Genomic DNA, 21838 nt, shown 5'->3' with positions numbered 1-21838 from the left:
GGCATGGCCATATGAGTTAAGGCGTTCGACTCCTAATCTGAGGCTTGCGGGTTCGAATCCCAGTTGCACCAAACATGCTCACCCTTTGAGCAGTGGGGGCGTTATAAGTGTCAGTCAATCCCACTATTCGCTGGTAAAAAAGTAGCCCAAGAGTTGGCGGCGGGTGATAATTACTAGTTGCTTTCCCTCTAGTCTTACACTAATAAATTAGGGACGGCTAACGCAGATAGCCCTCGAGTAACTTTGCGCGAAATTCAAACAAACATTTAATTTTGGCATACAGCTTTTAATGCACATAGAATTAAAAAAAAAAAACATCGACCAGTTTGTGGATCCTCCAAAATAAAATCTTAAATTAAAAGGGATTCCTCAGGTTACTAAAGTATGAGAACCGTTGCCCTGGTGAAAACTAAAAATTTCAACCAATCATTTACTTTTCGTGAAATTATCGCGACTCTCTTGTTAAACGCCCACTATTTCTGATGGCAACTCATTTCGTTAGTCTGTCACCATGCTAGAAATAAAATAAAACTGTCTTAATTGGAGCCTCGCTTGCCTTTTTCAAACATTAAACTCGTGGCCTCTCGTCCTATATATTTGTAGCTTATGTCAGTGGTAAAAAATGTGTTAAGTAATGTTGTGAAAAGAATGCTTCATTAAGAACGAGTAACACCATGACATCCTGTACAAAACCCTCATTCTGAGGATTTTTTAGTAGTGAGTGATTCTCTGTAGAATCTCAGCCCAAAATGGATGACTATATTAAATCTGTTACAGTCATGTTTTTGTACCATGTATTCTGACACTAACCCTACCATGCTGTTCGTTCGGCAAATCAAATGATCATTCCTCAAGTCCGATAGGTGTCATTTATTTCTTCAATATGTAAACTTTGTTTTAATTTTACTCAATAGCCTATACCGTTTCACTCACACAAGTATATAACTAACACACTCACGTGAATCACTCCCATTTACTTTCCATATTAAGGTGGGCAGAGAACAGATAGCCCATTGTGTGGCTTTTTGATTAATTCTAAACGAACAAATCTTTATTAGGACATTGCAGCTGTGACTTCCATAAGTAGTAGAACCAATATTTCAAACTGATAATTGAATAAATATTTTATCTCTATCCTACCTTTGGATCCTTCTTCCGATTAATATCCAATCCATATATTTCTTATCCATCCTCTTGACATGCCCATACATCAACTGGCTTCAGCACTGAATCTAATTTAAGACTTCTCCTTATATCCTCATTTCTTATTATATTTCTATGAGTAACTCCATATGTGAGTCTCAAGTTTCTCACTTCTGCTCTCATTCCTTGTTTAACACCCACACTTAGGTTCTGTTTGGGTTTTTAGAGCAAGTGTTAAACCCCCAGTAGCTTGCTAGATCCGGGTTCCTCCCATTCCTGTGTCCCTGGCTCCAATATGGTTACAGATCTACTGTAATTAGGACCAAATAGGCCCAAAGCAGATGACAGATAAATGATACACAAAACTTAATATAAGTTTTACTCTTCTTCAAAACGTCCTCAGAACTACTAAAGTAAGAAATAATAAAAACATACAAATAATTTTTCATAAATTACATTTTTAAATTTCTCAAAATATTACAATTCCAATGCATCTTGAGCAAAGTACAGAAAATGATCATTAGGATAAATTAGCTTATTTTTAAAGATTATTATATATTTTTCGGAATTCATTCAAACTGTCAGCATACTTATAGCAGTTAAAGTTAATTTATGATACACCAAAATAGTTCTTAGCTGATGTAACATTTCCGATGAAAACCAAATAGATAAAAATCTCTGAGGAGATTAAATTCTTACTGCTTATCAAACGACATAATTTCTTGACAAAAAGGGTTCCGATACACAGAGAAATAACTTTATTATAGCTAGCTGAGTAAACACACATATTGCAAGAAACTAACAGCAAATATACACAAACAAGAATGGATGTAAAGAGTTCAGCATCATAATTCTCAGATAACAATCCAAAAGCGCTGAACTAAAACACTTTTTATTGCTCATAAACGAACAATTCAATGTTTCACGTGTAGGGTTAACGGCTGTACCAATCGCCAGCGCCACCTATTTTCCTGTCACTATTTAATAAACAGGAAATGAAATAAACAAATCGAGTCCAGATACAGGATGTATTTATTTAAGATGTGACTAAATGGGTATGGGTTACTTTGGATGTTACATGCACGATAGAATATTTCTGTATAATAACGAATGTTTTTCCTTCTACAGTTAAAAGTCTCAAAGAGGAAAAAAGAACAAACACGTCTAAGCTCCTTAATTTTTTATTTATTTATTTATCTTGCGAAAAAAAAAAAACAGCAGATAAGCTTGAAAATTTAAATTCGGTATTTATTAAATATCCTGGGATTCCTTATTCAGGTGACCGACTAGCAGTCTTTTGGTGCTATCAGTAGATAACCTGGGCATGTTTTGTACTTCATTTCTATTTTACTGCTTTCAAGTGTATCATGTGTACTTCCAAATCCGTACAAACATAATTCAAGTTATTAACTACTGTTTGATTTGTAGTTTCTTTATACGTTTAAACTCTTTTCATTATGAATATGGCCCGGCATGGCCAAGCATGTTAAGGCGTTCGATTCGTAATCCGAGGTTCACGGGTTCGAATCCTCGTCGCACCAAACATGCTCGCCCTTTCATCCATGGGGGCGTTATAATGTTACGGTCAATCCCACTATTTGTTGGTAAAAAGAGTAGGCCCTAGAGTTAGCGATGGGTGGTGATGACTAGCTGCCTTCCCTCTAGTATTACACTGCTAAACTTAGGAGGGTAGCGCAGACAGCCCTCGAGTAGCTTTGCGCGAAATTCAAAAACAAACAACATCATAATGAATATTTAGGAAACCTTTACACTTCTTCATAATGTAAAAAAAAGTATTATTTCTAATACGTTATTGTGAAGCTTAACTATTTTCGAAATTGTTTTTTTTTTAATACACAACCTCATATTTTACGTTAAAACAATTTTTAAGTTCAAAATCAAAATATTTTTATAATTTTCGTTAGGCGTACAAAATCACCTTCTTTCGCTAGCCTAGACGTTTCACACAAAGCATTAAACCTATTTTCTTTCTCTCTCTTTATTTGTCAGGAGTTTATTCCGATACGATATTTGTAACGCTTCAGCTTTCAGGTAAAGCTGGTAATACTTTAACTGATGTATATATCCAGCGTATATAAGGTACTTGTAACACTATATTGGGGTACAAATCATTCTAGGAGGTAGCGATAATAAATGTACTTCAAAAACAAAAAGAGAGAAAGAAAACAACATTAAAGCAAATTCCCTACAACTGATTTAGCAAACTTCGTGACGGTTTGATTCATTTATAAAGTTTAGATTTATGTCTCTTAATCCAGAAAAAAAAGCAACAACAAAAAACGTAGCATAAAACGCTCCTAGCAACAGTAACTATACAAAGTTGGACACGATCAATATCTAGGTGACTCGCGAAATGAAAACGTCATTTCCGGTCGCGTTATGGATCAGTATACTATCCTTCATGTGTTCTAAACATCAAACCAGCTGTAAATATAGACGACTCTGGTTCTTCTGGTTTGTGTGTCGTTTGCGTTTGTCCCATTATTTCTAGACTTAACAAATAAATTCCTTTCAAACAATTACTTAGTTAAAATTCTGCTTTGCTTCGTGTAATCGAAGATAATTGATTAATACTCTCCGCGTAAAGCAAGTGCTAGTTAATTCTGTTGTGTCAAAACATATTGTAAGAAAATTGCTTTCATACTGTCACTAAATAAGTGCCAGTTAATACTGTTGTGTCAAAACTAATTGTAAGAACGTTGCTTTCAGACAATCACTAAATAAGTTCTAGTTAATGCTGTTGTGTCAAAACATTTTGTAAGAACATTGGTTTCAGACAGTCACTAAATAAGTGCTAGTTAATGCTGTTGTGTCAAAAGATATTGTGAGAACATTGGTTTCAGACAGTCACTAAATAAGTACTAGCTAACACTGTTGTGTCAAAACCAATTGTAAGAACGTTGCTTTTAGACAATCATTAAATCAGTGCTAGTTAATGCTGTTGTGTCAAAACATATCGTAAAAGCGTTGCTTTCAGACAATCGCTAAATAAGTGATAGTTAATGCTGTTGTGTTAGAATATATTGTAACAATGTCGGTTTCAGACAATCACTAAATAAGTGCTAGTTAATGCTGTTGTGTCAAAACATTTTGTAAGAACATTGGTTTCAGACAGTCACTAAATAAGTATTAGTTAACACTGTTGTGTTAAAACATATTGTAAGAACGTTGGTTTCAAATAGTCACTAAATAAGTGTTAGTTAATACTGTTGTGTCAAAACATATTGTAAGAACATTGGTTTCAGTCAATCACTAAATAAGTGCTAGTTAATGCTGTTGTGTCAAAACCAATTGTAAGAACGTTGCTTTTAGACAATCATTAAATCAGTGCTAGTTAATGCTGTTGTGTCAAAACATATCGTAAAAGCGTTGCTTTCAGACAATCGCTAAATAAGTGATAGTTAATGCTGTTGTGTTAGAATATATTGTAACAATGTCGGTTTCAGACAATCACTAAATAAGTGCTAGTTAATGCTGTTGTGTCAAAACATTTTGTAAGAACATTGGTTTCAGACAGTCACTAAATAAGTATTAGTTAACACTGTTGTGTTAAAACATATTGTAAGAACGTTGGTTTCAAATAGTCACTAAATAAGTGCTAGTTAATGCTGTTGTGTCAAAACATATTGTAAGAACTTTGCTTTCAGACAATCATAATTATAGTGTTGCGTTTGGCAAAGAAAGTTTTTTTACGTTCTGTTGGAAAAAAATGAAAAGGGAAAACAATAAGTGAAGAAAATCGTTGGTCTGTTTGTACTTAAGTTAAACTCTCGTGAGAACTTCCAACTCGTATAATCCCTATATATGTAAACTTCATTAAACTGTTAGAACACAGTATTGTCGGCTCGGCATGGCCAAGCGTGTTAAGGCGTTCGACAAATGACGTGTACAGAAGATTTAAAGAGGTCGTGTACATGTTTTAATCAAAAAACCAAAAAGAAAACATTAAAAACAAAATTTAAAGAGATCGCCGGTGGGTTAAGGCACTCGACTCGTAATCTGAGGGTCGCGGGTTCGAATCGCGGTCGCACCAAAAACATGCTCGCCCTTTCAGGCGTGGGGGTGTTATAATGTAACAGTCAATCCCATTATTCGTTGATGAAAGAGTAGCCCAAGAGTTGGCGGTGGGTGGTTTATGACTAGCTGCCTTCCCTCTAGTCTTACACTACTAAATTAGGGACGGTTAGCACAGATAGGCCTCAAGTAGCTTTACGCAAACTTTAAAACAAACAAATACAGTATTGTTTTATAATCGCTTGAATGAAACATTTTTATTCTTACTGTCTTAAAGCTGTAGAAAGATTAAATAAATTCAGATGTTTTTTAGACTTTGGAACACAATATGATTTTACTCTTATAACAATGTTTACAGGTTGAATCAATTCATTTTTATACCCTATATGCTGATTTATCTGATATTTCGCCCTAAGCTTAAAATTAATAAGAATAAATATCCCAAAACAATTTGAATTTCCAAATTTATGTTCATTCATACTTCGACACGAATTTAAGCGTATAATATAGATAAATATACAATACTAAAACCCATACTCTGAATTATCTTCAATTTTTGTATTTCAGACGCCTGATATAGGTATTAATACTTTTACCAAAATAAAGCAGAGAAGTTAACCGGAAGATGACCTGAGAAAGTCAAAACGTTATTTTCTAATTTATTTTAATAAAAGTTTTAATATCCATACCAGCTGTCTTGAGATGCATTTTTACTTCAGGGGGGTTTCTCGTCATCACGAATAACTTCAGTTTCTTACTTTTTTACATCCATGCTTCGGCACGTGTTTAAAATTAATATTTAATGTGGATATTTTGATAAGCTGGCGCATATACAATGCCCCGCGCTGAAACGTTTGGCTATTTTCAAAGAATTAATTTCAATAATTTCTACTTTTCATGTCTAAACGATAATCATCGTGTTTGCTCATATGTAAATTTGTCCTCAGGAACTAAGTTGATTAACAAGAGTTACAGATAACTTACACCGAATCCAATTCAATGATTACTTTATCTTTCATACGCAACACATTTTTAACTTGTTGTCTTAAAAGCTATGTATGTGTATGATAAATATATATATATATATATCAAATGGTTTTGAATTCTCTTTGCCTGGCTCTCAGTGGCTCAACGGTACGTTTGCAGGCTTATAGCGCTAAAAATCGAGTTTCGATACCCGTATTGAGCAGTTAACAAATAGCTGATTGCGTAGTTTTGTGCTTAACTAAATTAACAGTAATAGCTATCTCTGCCTACCGCCGCACCAAACATGCTCGCCTTTTCAGCCATTTGGGCGTTACAATGTGTCGGTCAATCCCACTATTCGTTGATAAAAGAGTATCCCAAGAGTTAGCAGTGGGTGGTGATGACTAGCTGGCTTCCCTCTAGTCTTACACTGCTAAATTAGAGACGGCTAGCGCAGATAGCCGTCGTGTAGCTTTGCGCGAAATTAAAAACAAATAAACAAACAAAATCTAATGCCTATAAATATACAGACAATACTTTTATTAACATAAATACATAAATAATGATTCTATAGTATAGAAAGATCGTCGAAATATAATGTCTCCTACCAACAAATAATTCCTTATGAGAAAGTTATATTCACTTCAGCTTAAGCGCTTTGCAGTTCCGGTAATAACTTGGATATTATTTATCTTACTGACGGAAATTCGTTATGTCAACACTAAATACGTTTCTTGGAACAAGTGTAGTTTTTGTTGTTGTTTGTTTCTTTGTTTTTGCGAACTCCTGACCAAAATAATTTTATTCTAGAATGATGTGGTGTGTTTTACTGTGTACTTGCGTTTGAGACAGGGAATGTTTAGAGTAAAATAAAAGCCAGATAAGCGGAGTGTCTTAGCTGTTTTACAAAATAGCTACCTGTAAATGATGTTATTTCTGGTAGAGCCCCTAACAAAAAATTAAAAAAAATGTAAACACGGTTCTTTCGGCTGAGTTCTTAGACTATATATATTCGAGCGCCAAATGTCATCCTTCTAATCTAGAAGAGTCACAATTGTAGCGTGACACAGTGATCTCACCTGTCTTACGGACAGACGGACGAGAAGCACAAAAATCAATAACGAATTTCCTCTGTGAAAACAAAAAGAGCGCACTTTGATGTAAATACAGGACAATTTGTAATGGAATTCACGAGTTTCACTTAACTGTCGCCGTTCTAGAAGTTTGATCAGTAAAATGTATCATGCCCACGATTACTCTTATATATATATAAAGTATCCTAGATATTACAAAAAAACAAAGCCCAATTCTCTCGTCGCTTAGCCTCTCGTCAAATCATATAAACGTTTTCGTCATAATAAGAGTAGAAATAAACCATCGAGTACAGTTGGTAATTTTTTATTTCGTTAACTCCCAGAAACCTTTTAATTTTATCAATATATATATATTAATACGATAATGAATTTAACCAGTACCATAAAACAATAATGAACTAAAATATAAAATAACGTCATAACGTTATCACTGTAAGGTTACGATTGGTAATTACAATGTAATCTACAAAATAGTTTTAAAGCTTATATTGTATTGAAATTAAATATGGACGTTGGAAACAGTAAATGAATGGTAGAAAATGCAAATAGTATAGGAATCTGCAATGTATCTGACGTAGCATCACGTGCTGACAGTTCACGCTGTAATTGGTTGTCATCGAACTAATCAGACAGTGCCACGCCAGCATACTACCTATAAATGTACAAGAAGTAGTATTCCAAGTACTATTGATCCCTATCCTCTTGTGTTGTTTTTTTTTATAAGGTCAATATTTAGCCTCCCGCGGACCACCAACGAACCTTTGCCACCACATTGCAACTTAATCTCGGTAACTTTAAATCTTGTCGTTTTAGCCATTAATCACTAGCCCAGTTAAATTTAACTTCACGAGCAGGGCGAAGAGAAGGTCTCTTCTGAGCGCCCTCTATTGCTTTGCATCTCTTCTTGAGATGCTAAGTGTTGAATCGGAATACCTGCCACGATTTTTATTTATTATTCCAAGTACTACTGTAAAGCACAAAGTTATGACTGTTGAAAAATGATTCTGGTGGCAGACTGAGGCGTAATTTCATGTTTTAGTATGAGCTGTATAAATTCTGAAGACGGTGTGTGAATCTTGAATTGTCGTTAATAGAAGCAGTAAATTTGTAAATCCCACCTTCGACACAAGTGATATTAATTTACTCGGGATATGCTCTTTATGTGATATGCAAATAATCTAACAGAATTCCTTCCCATGACCAAGCCGCAAGTACAAGTCTGAATTTCATCTTCAGAACAGTAAGATACATAGTAATATAAAGTGGCCTCATGGATACGTAGCTGCTAAAAACGTTGCTTAGGAGTGATAATTAAACCAAACAAAAGAAAGAGTAACATGCTTCAAAGAATAGGGTTAGTTAGCATAGATTAAGGTGCAATAATAGTTTGTTCTATGGCAGAAAGAAGTGAAGTATGCTGAACAACAAGTGCAAAAGAATGTTGTATTTCAGTCAATGGTGTTTGAGGTATAAGCGAAATTAATGACTCCCTAACTGCAGCTTGGTACAATCGGATTTTTATCCACTGTCATTTCACCAGGAACAAGACATTTTGGTCTGAGAACTATCTTCCAGAAGTATAATAATACCAAACATGTAACAAATGGGTTGAAATGGCACATAAAAGAAGCAAACATACCTATGGAACACTTCAACTATAAACTGTTTCCTAGAGAGTTCTGATATGAATATTTATACAAACGGTTGAATAAACTCCTATGGAAACTGAGAAGGTCAAAGGGCAGCCAGACAAATTGCCTTAATTGTTAGGAATAAAACTACAGGGTACTTGGAACAGTATTTCACAATTATACATTGGTAAACTTGTGGTAGCATAACAAAAGGTGTGCTGCTCTGTTTAAAGCAGATACAAAGTACAAGTGCATTTTACGATTTAGTTCAATTGTTCAACAATTGTAACACCTGTATGTGATCACCGATGCTTTTCAATGAAGCAGATTAAAAGTCGTTTGAATAATGTTTAGAGAGAAAGTTTTTATTCTTTAGAACAACACAAACTGTACAGTTTTATCAGAAAACAGTTCGAAGGCATGTTCTCCGACAGCTACCACTTGTTTTTCAAACCTTGTGATAGATTTGTTTATGTAGCTGACTTCAGTTACGCTAAGTGATATGAGTAGTAGGCTCGTGTAACGTTAAAAACAAACAAAAAAACTATGATTTAGCCAGCTGGAAACTACAGTACACAACAAGGTAACGAACACGAGTTAGGTCTTGCTTATTAGCTTCACTCTTTCACGGTGAAACGCTTTATAAGTTAGATCATGGCGAAAGACTTATTATGATGACAGATCTTGTATGACAATCAGGCATATTAATAGCATAATATTAAAAAAAAACTGGAAAAAATCATTCCATTATAGAAATATATTTAAATAACTTTCTATTGGAATGACATGAATAATGACTACTGCACAAAACAATATGAAATGGACTTAAATAGATAATCAATACTTTACAGAATTACTTCTGTAGGAATGATATGGATAATGATTAGTGTGCAAAGCGACGTCTATAAAGAATGATAAATAAATAATATAAAGTATGTTTTTCATTCAAATTTGGCGGACTCAGGACTTGTCCACTCCCTTTTTGGGGCCTTGGTCTCGCTCAGCGTTCTCACCCATCATTCTCATACTGCCCCACCTCACATCAATGCCCCAAACAATGCCAACTTAAAATACAGGAACACTCCCACGTACAGATAAATTAACTTCCACGAACGGGGACGAAGATGAACTACAGCGTTCCTGATGTTGGGGAGAGAATTCCTCAGACTTCTCTCTCTCTAAACTAAACCCCTACCAAGGTTTCGTTCAAACAAGTATTTATATAATCTACTCGTGTATTAACTGAATGATCCACATATCTTCACAAAATGTGTATTAACTATGACGGTAAAAACAATAAGCTATGATACATTGAAAGTTTCGAGGTCTATGTCTTTAATAATGTCAGACCTTTTACAGCTTTTTATTGTATATATACGCCCGTCTGTGTGTTGCTATAATATTAACCGGATTCAGTTATGGCCTAAAAAGATTCGTAGAACTTGGCACAATTTCAGACAGAATATTAATTCAGGTAACCCCCACGTGACAGGTTTGAGGAATGAAACACGTTATAAACATTTGTCATGTTTCACACGAAGTAAGGACGAAAATCTGTTATATCAGTTTTTATAATTTCCATACATAAGGTGGTTTGTTTAGGTAACGAGGTGATCGTTTTGACTGTTTTCGACGCAATATCAGAAAAACCCGTATTTAACACGTTGTCGTTAAGCGAAACAGCTTTTGTTAATTGCTGGTTATTTGAGAGTCACTACTTAGACATTGTTACAACAATGTGATTGTATTATTGGTCGACGTTAATTAATTCGTGAACTATCTCGCGCTTCTTAGTGGCTCCGCCGAAAGACTGCGGACTTGCAACGCAAAAAAAACAAACGAGTTTTGATACTCGTGTTAGAAAGAGCACAAATAATCCATTGTGTTACCTTGTGATTGATTACAAACAAACAAATTATCTAACTCGAAATCAACTACATCGGTATTTAAAAGTCGCAACTCATGTACGCGATTTTTCTTCATAACGTAAAGTCTAGGTTAAATTTTAAAATATTATTATAAATTATTCCATAATTAACGTAAGCCTAAAGTCATTCCTTCGACTTTTCTCGGTATGCCTACGAAGAGGTCGTGATAGAGATGGCAGAGTTAGGGTATAAATAAATGGCTAAGTCCTCGTCCAAACGCCAGACCCACAAAGCTTTGTTTAAAAATCAATAGCGGTTCTTAACACACTATCCTCAAGAAAGTATTGGACTCAAACAAACGCTAAATATTAAAATACGTTAATTTTTGGATTGCTAATTTTACAACAGGTTTTAAATGGTATAATATACCAAGAAAGGGTTTCTAATAATATTAAAATGTTTGTTTTTACAGCTCTAAACATATATATATATAGAGAGAGAGAGAGAAGGGGGGGGGAGAAACAGAAACAGTTTACAGTTTGTTCATTGTAGATAAAATATGTATGCTTGTTACACTTCTACAGAACTTAAAATGGTGAATGTTTTGCTTTATCGTGAACATTGTATACCTTTATAACAACAGGTCTGCAGAAGTTCATTCACCAGCCTCTCCTGTGTTTTATTTTAGAGCTAGATGAGGTTGTCCAGAAAAGTTTACAATTTCCAGTGCCCCAAATTTTTGTCCAGCAAATGAAGAACAATAAAACAATAGTGAAGGTGTAATGTTTTTGTTGTTGGTTTTGTTTCAATAATGTTGTACGAGTGTGAAGAGAAAAACTCTCTGCGCACATGTAATCTTTTTGCAAAGATTATTTGTAGGATGTGCCACAAAACGAATTTCAAAATATGTTGTATTTCGCAATTGAGGAAAACAGATCCTAACAATAAGCACATGTACTGCTTGTGAATAAAAATGATACTGTGTGAGTAACGTTAAGTTACCGAATTTATGAAATATCATCCTATGTTTGAGCTAAGGCAGAACTCTGGTTTTTCTTTCATTTCAAACGTTTATGGATAGATCTAAGAACGACTGCTAATCTAAAAATGTGAAATGTATTGCTTATAATATAATATAGACTGAAGTACGCTTTTCATAGATTTATCCTGACAATAACAAGTCTGAAATTTCGTTTATCTTTCTTTCAAGCCGAACTAACTTTCGTCACATTTGTTAAAAGAAGAATGAATAAGTATAACACCAAATATATATCCCGTTGTGTAGAATGTGTTTGTTTCCGCGGGCTTAAAGACAATCGAGCTGTTTGGTTTATTTTTGAATTTCTCTCAGAGCTTCACCAGAACTATCTGCGCTAGCCATCCCTAATTTAGTAGTGAAAACTAGAAGGAAGGCAACTAATCATCACAAAACTATGGAATCGAAACCATCTTTAAAAAGGTGGTTAAGGCTGTCGATTCGCAATCTGTAGGTCGTTGGTTCGAATCACTGTTTCACCAAAAATGTTGGCACCTTCAGCCATGGGGGCGTTATAATGTGACGCACAATCGCACTATTCGTTAATAAAAGTTAAGCCCGAGAGTTGGCGGGGGTTGGTGATGATGACCTAGGAAGGTTGAAACGTTGTTCTATGCTTATCAGTAAAAGTGTTAATACCCATAACAGCCGTTCTGGTTTGATTTGGCTTGTTTTGAACTTCGCGCAAAGCTATACGAGGGCTATTCGAGCTAGCTGTCCCTAATTCAGCAGTGTAAGACTAGAGGGAAGGCAACTAGTCATCACCACCCACCGTCAACTGTTGGGCTACTCTTCTACCAACGAATAGTGAGATTGACCGCACATTATAACGCCCCCACGGCTGAATGGGCGAGCATGTTTGGTGTGACGGGGATTCGAACCCGCGACCCTCAGATTACGAGTCGAGTGCCTTAACCACCTCGCCATGCTGGGCCACCCAGCAGCTCTGAGGTACATTTTTATTTTAAGTGGGTTTATCGTCATCAAGAAATTACGAAATACAGACAAATCTGAGAAATATAACAGTTACTACATAATTTATAACATAAATAAGTTGCCTTACATGGAGTAACTATTCTACGCTATATTCATGAAATGACGTTGAAGTGATGACTTGTGCTTCACTATTAACTAGAAAGACGGATACTGAGATAATTTTTTCCAGTTTTTATTTACATACAAGAATAAATCTGTTTATCTCTCTAATGATATATATATATATATTAATCCACAATATGTGAGTGCTTAGCGTGTAGTATTCAAAGTCACTGTTGTTTTTTTACTCTACACTCTATCCATTAATTGGAAAATTTTAAAATAAATAAATAGAAATCACGTGTTTATCATTGTAAGAACTAGCCAATCATTTTCCTTTTATCATAATTTTCTTGTGTTTATGTGTGTGTGTATGTTTGAATGTTGAAAAAATAATAATCGGTTTAAATATTAACGTTTTATCCGAGTTATTGACTAATTTCACAACATTCCTCATTGGTTAGTTTAAATTTGTGAACTGTTTAGCAACTATAACCTGGTGCTCGAAATTGGTATGTTTTATACATAATATGTCAGATCACTCAATCTGGAATTCCATATCTTTCGGAACAATATTGCTTCATTTTTTTTTCTTCAAATTTGAGAAAAACCAAAAAGGTTATTAGTTTAATAATGAAAAACGATTACATTTCGGGCCATATATTTCCCAAACATAGAAATACTTTTCTTGAAATTCGTAGAGCACGTTTTCGAATTTCTTAGCTTACTCTGTCCCAGTCTTTTTCAGCTATTTGCTTCAGAAGGATTTCTTCCCGTATGTTTCTTTTTATATTTTAGAACGTAGAAACGCAAAGCAAACACGTATTTTAATCAAGTATATGATGGCGTATCGATATCGTTTTGTATAGATTTACAGTTTATTTACACTTTATTAAAAGCAGAATAAGTCCAGTGAAACGAAGTGACCACATTTTAGGTCTCACCATGAAAAATGAAAACTACTTATATTATGATCAGTACAGTAGTGTGATTAGTATAAAATACAGCCGTCTTTGTCACGTGATCTAGTTGAGGTTGAAGTAGCTCGTGCACAGTGACGTTTCCACTTTTTTCAGTTCTTTCTGGTAGGTCTCACAATCAAAGCATGAACAAACATCTACCAACAACTTCATCAAGAAAGCACTTGACCCCGTTTGAATAAAACTGTATACATCAAAGACTTACATATGTTGTAGTCGTGGTTCCATTGAATGTAAAAGGTCCACCCACTCTGGCATGCTGTCAAAGAGACTGAATCATTACATATGTTTTTCGTTAGCTTGTTTACTTGTTGTTAAGTGCAACATTACACAGTGAGCTGTCTGTGCTCTGCTAACAACGAGTATGGAAACCCGATTTTTACCTGAGTTGCTGGATGGAGGAGGGGGCACTCCATTAGCTGTTTTTGTTTATATCATTGTACAACTGTTGTTTGTATTAGATTGAAATCCGAATCGGAAAATGGTTGTAGTTATCATATTTGTTGGATTCGGTCTGTTTATCAGAATATTTTATTTATTGAAGCTTTGTGAATGATGTTTCAACCTTCTTTGTTATTTTATGATGTGGTTTTATTTTTAGCTTAATAATTTGTAAACGTTTCTTCTCTAGATGGAACAGATCGTAGAGCGCATGCAAGATGAACAGACCGGTGTTCCCGTGAAGACTGTTAAAAGCTTCATGTCCAAAGTTCCAAGTGTTTTTACGGGTAAGACAGTGACGGCATCCAAAAATTCTGATTTAAATTGTTATTTTCGAGAACTAACAACTTTCACTGAACGATTGCCATATGCTCAAAATCTGGTCATTGTAAATGTTACTTTTACATACAGAAATAAAGTGTTGTTTTTTTACAATACTTAAATTGAAATCAAATATTAGCTTTAGGCAACGTGAGGCAAATGATAGAGTTAAATAGTTGGTTATGGTTGGTACAGTTGTAACACCCTGCACAAAACAGTTAAGTGATGTTTGGAGTTTGTACTATTTTAGTTGTGTCGAGACAAAAACCACTATTATAAAATAATATGAATCACCACCTACGTTAATTGTGATGCAAAGCTGGCACCTGATGGTATGTCATATAACTGGTCATTCAAAATACTATTGTGAATACATATTCGGAAGAAATATGCTTAGATCTCTGCAGTTGGTAATATTCACTTCACTATAGCGCAGGAGTATAACAGTCAACCGGAGTAGCCTAGCGCTAAATATTGATAAAGTTCTAAGACAGCTTCGACCACTTGTCTGAAAAAACTGCTTCTAGGTCATATTTAGTGTCTGGAGCCGTTTCTCTCGAGGAAATGCAATAAACACTTGATAGAATTGATTTCTGGCAAGCCCACAGAATACTATCTCAGTGGTTCTCAATCTTTTTTATTTCTCGTACCCCAAGTCAGACCTTTGTAAACAAATTGCATACCCTCACCTTTAACAAAACCTAAATAGTATATTATATTAATCACAAATTAAATCAAAACAATTCAAGGATGATCAGCAATACACGAATGTCGAAACCGGTTAATGAAATAGGCTGGTAATTCACCGAGACTGCCACCACCAATTTCTGAGGCTTGGGATTTATTTTATTTGTTAATGTTTTTCCAAGGTTCTCGCGCACCCAGAGAAAAGTCTTGACCCCTTCCAAGGGGATGGGAAGGGCGTTACAATTATCAAAGGCTGAAAACCACTGCTGTTCAGTCGATCCCTTATTGTTCAAAACATTGTGTGAAATAACGTAGAACGGTAAGAGCGTGCTTTATCGTCCGTGAAGCTTAATGATAGCTAATTACTTCAATACATGGCAGTACAAAGAATCTTAAAACATGGGCCCTTATAACGTGTAGCAGTGAATATGTCATTTCTTAGGATGTGGTCCTTATACCATTCCGCAGGGTGTACAGGTTAATACGTCCACTGCCTTTGTCATACTTCTTTCATAATCATACGTGTCACGTTCGTGCTTGAAAATAAGTTGGATCCGGTTCCAGGTTTTCTTCAAATGAGTGTATGTATACCTGTAACTTGGTCGTGAGATGAATAGGATTCATCCATAAAAATCAACCTTGCTCTGTGGCTCGACATGGGTTAAGTATATTGTTACAGTTGCAAAAAAAAAAAAAATTAATAACAAAATTTTTCAGTATTTGTGATTCTTGACAAATAAAAAACATCTTATGAATGAGGTGTCCATAAGAATAAGTGACACCCAAAGTCACTTTTGTTAAGCTAATTAAAGTTCCTGAATACTTGAACGGTCATGAACAATAATTCCTGTTTGTAGTGGTGACATTTTAGTAGATAACAATTCCAGTCTCTAATAATGACGTTACGTAGACAACAATTGTATAACATCTTATGCATGGCTTGGTGGTTAAGACGCTCGATTCGTAATCTGAAGGTCGCGGGCTCGAATCCCCGTCGCACCAAACATGTTTGCCCTTTCAGCCGTGGAGGCGTTATAATGTGACGGTCAATCCCACTATTCCTTGGTAAAAGAGTAGCCCAAGAGTAGGCGGTGGGTAGCGATGACCAGCTGCTTTCCCTCTAGTCTTACACTGCTAAATTAGGGACGATCAACGCAGATAGCCCTCGTGTAGCTTTGCGCGAAATTCAAGAAACAAACAAACCTGTAAGTAAACCTCTTTTGGCAAAATAAAAAAAACAAAGCCTTGCTCTAAACAGAATGCATCTCGTTGGCCGTCTGGTGTACAAGTTTACCTAGTGAGGTGTATTAAAAGGAACTCGCTCTATATTGCACGACGTTCGGCTGTGGCGGCAAACACTGATTCAGTCTTTGACGCAGTTTGAACCTTACATAATTTGCAGACAGCGGTTAGGTCGTATGTTTGTTTCGTAAATGATGATCTGTATTGTCCAGGTGTCCAAGCAATTACGCTATTGACTTAGAAACAGTTTTCCACCCTTATAACGACACTTTAGACGCTTTTAACCAATTAGCAGTTGCCTCCTGTGATTGGCTGACGGCTTCCAAAATCATTGAAACGGTTAAAGATAAAATTTGAGGTCTGGGTGTGGTTCGTAAAAAAAAAGGTAACAGTTTTCATCAAAACGTGGAGTGTTTGAGGAACGAAAGAATATCGCCTGCTTAGCACACAGAAAGAGGAATGAGTGAAACAGTCTCTGTGACTAGTCACTCACAGCCTAATGTGTTTCAAGCGACGTAATTGCCTCAAGAACTTTGTAAAACATCAGGGGTGGTGTGTATAAGAGGTTTGGAAAGGCTTAACCTCCCCACCTGGGTGAAGAAATTACTAGAACAGCAACTCCCACCCCATGTAGACACTTGTTGTGGACAAACAGCCTCCGTAAATAAAATGTCCCTTACGGAATATTATATCGCCAACTCAAAATTATTAAACAGTATATACAACAGAGCAGCCTACCCAAACAAAAGATTCGCGCGCCACCTATGTACAGCATCTAAAATAATTTTAAAGAAAGTCAAATGGAGTGTCAGAGCATGACGAAACTCTCACCTTATAGAAAGTGATGAGTTACCATAAATAATTTTTGAAACAAAGTGATAAAAACTTTACTGCTTTCATTGAAGTCATATGTTGGCGGACTTTGCTTGTCACGTATGCTCAGTGCAATCTCAATTAACTAGAGAACTTTGAAAGGTCCCTTAGCAACAACTTTGTTTTTGTAAAGATTATGTGCATTGGAATTATGACATCAGGTCGCCAATATTGTTGAGTGACATCAGCCGTAACATCCAAGTGGTGTTCGAATACGGGTGTGGAGGGAAGCAGGGGAATAATTCAATGGTGTTTTTATTCTACACAGTAAGCGTGGGACCTGTCTGTAAAGTTATATACACGTTTAAAAAACTAGGGATGGCATGATGTTTTAAATGAGCACGTTTCAATAATCACGGTGAAGTGCACCAGTTAACAGGTCTAGGTGCTGTTGGTACAGGATGTGCTACACAAAGCACGTGCTACGATCCATCCAACTTTCAAAGGATTAATATGATCTTCTGGGAGGAATACACAAAAACCCTAGTTTTAGACATCTGAAGCATCTTTAGGACCATTTAAAGAGATATAATTTGAAAAGTTAGGCTACATTTATACAGTCAGGACATGGAGGGGCAACTGAAATGTAGTTGGTCCCTCTTAGCTAATGCCATTTATTATCACTAAACACAGTAGTGCTTAATATGTAGGGATGAGCCGAGAAAAACATGGCCGACACACATTACGCATTATTCCTCATAGTCTTAAATCTCTTATTACAATATGAGAGACTTTTATAACCACCTATCCTAGGTTTTAGAGATTTTATAAAGCTATTAAGATCTTCCGTTTAACCAAGAAACATTGCTAAACCGACGAATAGCGTGACAACCAAATGTTCTACTGATTATTCCGATTCTAATGTCAGAAGGCCTAGCTCACAAATACTTAAAGTCGTTGCAATGGATTACTCACCAAAATGTTGCAACTTAACTCAGGGAGTACATAAGCGGTATAGCGTTTCACTTATTTCAGCATATGATGTCCATCAAGACAATTCATCACGTCAAGCTAAAAGTGCTGCTTTCATGGTGACTGACATTCATTATAAAATATGCATTAGTATTTTTTAAACAATAAGGGGAAAACAAGTAATAAAAAACAGAGAAAAATAAGTATGATGTAGGGATACCAATACCAAGAAGTACAGAAACAGGATAGGGGTGAAAACACAAAATCATATGAAAATCCACTGAGTCAATGCTGGTTATGGGAATTAGACATTGTAATACTTTGCAGCATTATTCAGTATAAATGCTTTGATTCAAATTTGAATTCATACAAATGAAAGGAATGCAACATTTAATTGTAGGTAAAATATTTTCTTGGTTATATATATTATGATTTTGTGTATTCATCCCAAACTTGTTCCTGTTCTTTTTTTTTTTTTTGGCATTGCAATCAGTACATCATCCTTCATTTTTCAATATTCTTTATTACTTGTTCTAATTTTAGAGTTGATCCCCGTTGTATGTCGCATTGGCTTTTCATTAGAAAATCTGATCATATTTTTAAAACAACAACAGAGAGAAACCACATCAAAGTTATGTATTATTTATTTCTAATAAAATGAACATCCGTGTGTATATATTACATAGCAAATCACATTTCTGAATAAACTCGTAACCCGTCCTAAAACACCTTAACGTCAGTTTATTGTCACTTTTAATTGTTTTCTTCTTAGTTTTATAACATAAACAAGGGAAATCAGAGAGATTCCACGTGTTTGTATTAGATAACATTATATTTCATCTTCTCAGATCCAGAATGATCAACGATCCGCATCATTTTCTGTAGTTAGGAGGGTGGAGTGAGGAGTCTCAAACTTAGTGTGTTCATAAAATATGTTACAAATACGATCACAGCTATTAACCTAAACCCACGAAAATGCCCAATCTCTCCATTACAGGAAACGTTTCAAAGTGATCCGGACATAGAACCGGACTAAATCTGGGGAGTACTGTCCAGTACTGACTTCCAGTCTTGGGTATAATATTTTCTTGTACATTGATCACTCCCTCGTGCCTCCATTAAACTGTTCTGCAAGCCCCGTATGTATATTGAAGAACCCCTTACAAGGGATCACACTAACAATATGGGAATAACTTGTATCGTATTAATTATATGCTTTATAAGATAAGTAATGTCTTTCTAATGAATTTTTAAAGCTTTACTATTCCTACAAAAACAGTGTGTAAATATAGTCACGAAGTCGTGCATATTTACTATATATTTACATATCACTTTCCGTAGCAGTCAGTTCAGTCTTGGTACTGTTTACACTTTCACTAGTGCTATAACAATTACAGTATTACAGCACAATGAACGTGGACATTTTCACAAGTTAATCGCCGCACATGAACATTCCTTACTGTTCATAATTATTCAAACGTAGATGGAAAAAAATACACTGTTTGTTAATTATTGTTTGTCACGAGAACTTTTGTTATTCGTTAAACGTATATGAGGCGGCAACATCTAGGCATTGTGTGTGTCTGACATTTAACGTGTTTATTTGAAAGTGAATTAATTATCGTGGCATCGGTAGTACTGGCACCAGTAAAAAATGAAGATAATAATAAATTAGGGGAAAAACAATTAATATCATTTCCCCTTCTCATCCCCCTCCCCTTAAAATAAAACACAAACAGATGGCAGCACCGTATCTATGTGTGTATATATACCAGAGAAAATTAATACCGATACAGTTAAGTGAACAAAATGAAAAAAAAAAACTGCGTTAAAGATAGCAAATCCAAACCTTTGACTTATTATATTAGTTTATTGTAGCCTAAAAAATAAGCCGAAACAAAAATAAATTTGAAAATAATAAACAACAAACGCTGCACTAATTAAAAAGATCCTAGGGTACATTTTATATCCACAATATAGTTTGTACCCTGGGATCTTTTTAATTAGCGCAGCGTATTTGTTTGTTATTTTTAAATTTATTTTTGCTTCGGTTGTTTTTAATTTTATAACAAACTACAATATATATATATATTTCTTTTCTTTTTTACATAATAACGCCTACCCAATCATGGTATTATCAGTTCTGCCACATTGAACAGTGCCATTAGAGAGTAGGGAATTATTTTAACTCCAAAATTTAGATTTTCTTCTACATAGAGAATTTAAATAGTTTACATAAAAGTGAAGCATTTATTAATATAGGCCTTTAAGAATATTCGGAGTGATCGTGCGAATCTCATCAAATTCAAAATAATCATTTCTCATAGTGATAGAAGTACTCGCTTAACTTTTAAAGACGACATGAGGCTCAGCAGACTGCCCGATGTCACTTTGCTATAAAGAAATACACATGGGGAATTAAAGTATTTGCATCAATTTAAAGATGGCTTTTCTCAATGTGATTAAAGTACACTCGCTTAACTTTAAAGATGACCTCTTTTTCATGAGAAAATTAAAGTACTTGCATCAATTTAAAGATATCATTTTTCATGGAAATAAATGTGCTCGCATAAGTTTAAAGATGGCTTCCTTTTACAAGAATAAAGATATTTATATTAGTTTAAAGATAGCCTCTGTTTTATAAGAATAAAAGTGCTCGCATCTAGTTGAAGAAGGCCTTTTTCATAAGAATAAAAATACTCCCTTCCCTAATAATTACTTATTTTCAGCTCCTTAAAAATACAATAATGATGTAGAGCACTAAAACTAACGTTTCGACCAGAAGGTCTTCATCAGGACCTTCTAGAAATACGATCATCTAGTGACTTATAATATTCTTCGTGACAGCAAGTAAAGAAAAGATAATTCAATCTAAACATACTTGTCAAGAAGTAAACACGTCTTTTATTTTTCTGCATAACACATAGGAAAATAAAAAGGATTATTTTTCTTTTTTAACGTTTCGCTTAATCAGACTAAACACACTTACCAAAAAGTAAACACATCTTTTGTTTTTCTGCATGACACATGGGAAGAAAAAAGGACTATTTTTCTTTTCTTACGTTTCGCTTCATCAGACCAAACACACTTACCAAAACTAAACACATCTTTCTTTTCTGCATGCCACATGAGAAGATAAAAAGGATTTTTTTAACGTTTCGCTTAATCAGACCAAACACTTGTCATAAAGTAGATACATCTTTTCTTTTTCTACATGGCACATGGGAAGATAAAAAGGATTACTTTTCCTCTTTTTAGGTTTCGCTTAATCAGTCCAAACACATTTGCTCAAAAGTAAACACATCTTTTCTGCATGACAAATCGAAAAATAAAAATTTTTTTTTTTTTACGTTTTGCTTATGTTATATGTCACAGTAGTTTTCTGTTTCCGTGTAAGTTGGTTTGTTTGCCGATATATATACCTTATGAGTGAGACTGGTTAAGGCGTGCGACTCGTAATCTGAGGGTCGCGGGTTCGCATCCCCGTCGCGCCAAACATGCTCGCCCTTTCAGCCGTGAGAGCGTTATAATGTTACAGTCAATCCCACTATTCGTTAGTAAAAGAGTAGCCCAA

The 21838-nt window shown here is 35.0% G+C and overlaps 1 protein-coding gene across 4 annotated transcripts in view; it reads left to right on the top strand.

Annotated features, from left to right (window-relative positions):
• LOC143231100 (regulator of G-protein signaling 7-like) overlaps window positions 1–21838 on the top strand; it is a 144832-nt gene that overhangs the window by 49951 nt on the left and 73043 nt on the right. For all 4 annotated transcript variants that reach the window (XM_076465663.1, XM_076465665.1, XM_076465664.1 and 1 more), the window contains exon 2: window positions 14420–14516. In XM_076465663.1, coding sequence (XP_076321778.1) covers window positions 14420–14516 — 97 coding nt within the window. The remainder of the gene's footprint in view (window positions 1–14419; window positions 14517–21838) is intronic.

The sequence above is a fragment of the Tachypleus tridentatus genome, chromosome 10 (genome assembly GCF_004210375.1).
Source record: "Tachypleus tridentatus isolate NWPU-2018 chromosome 10, ASM421037v1, whole genome shotgun sequence".
NCBI classification, from domain to species: Eukaryota; Metazoa; Arthropoda; class Merostomata; order Xiphosura; family Limulidae; genus Tachypleus; species Tachypleus tridentatus.
Note: the sequence above shows the minus strand (reverse complement) of the source record. Positions and strands in the feature narration are given on the sequence as shown.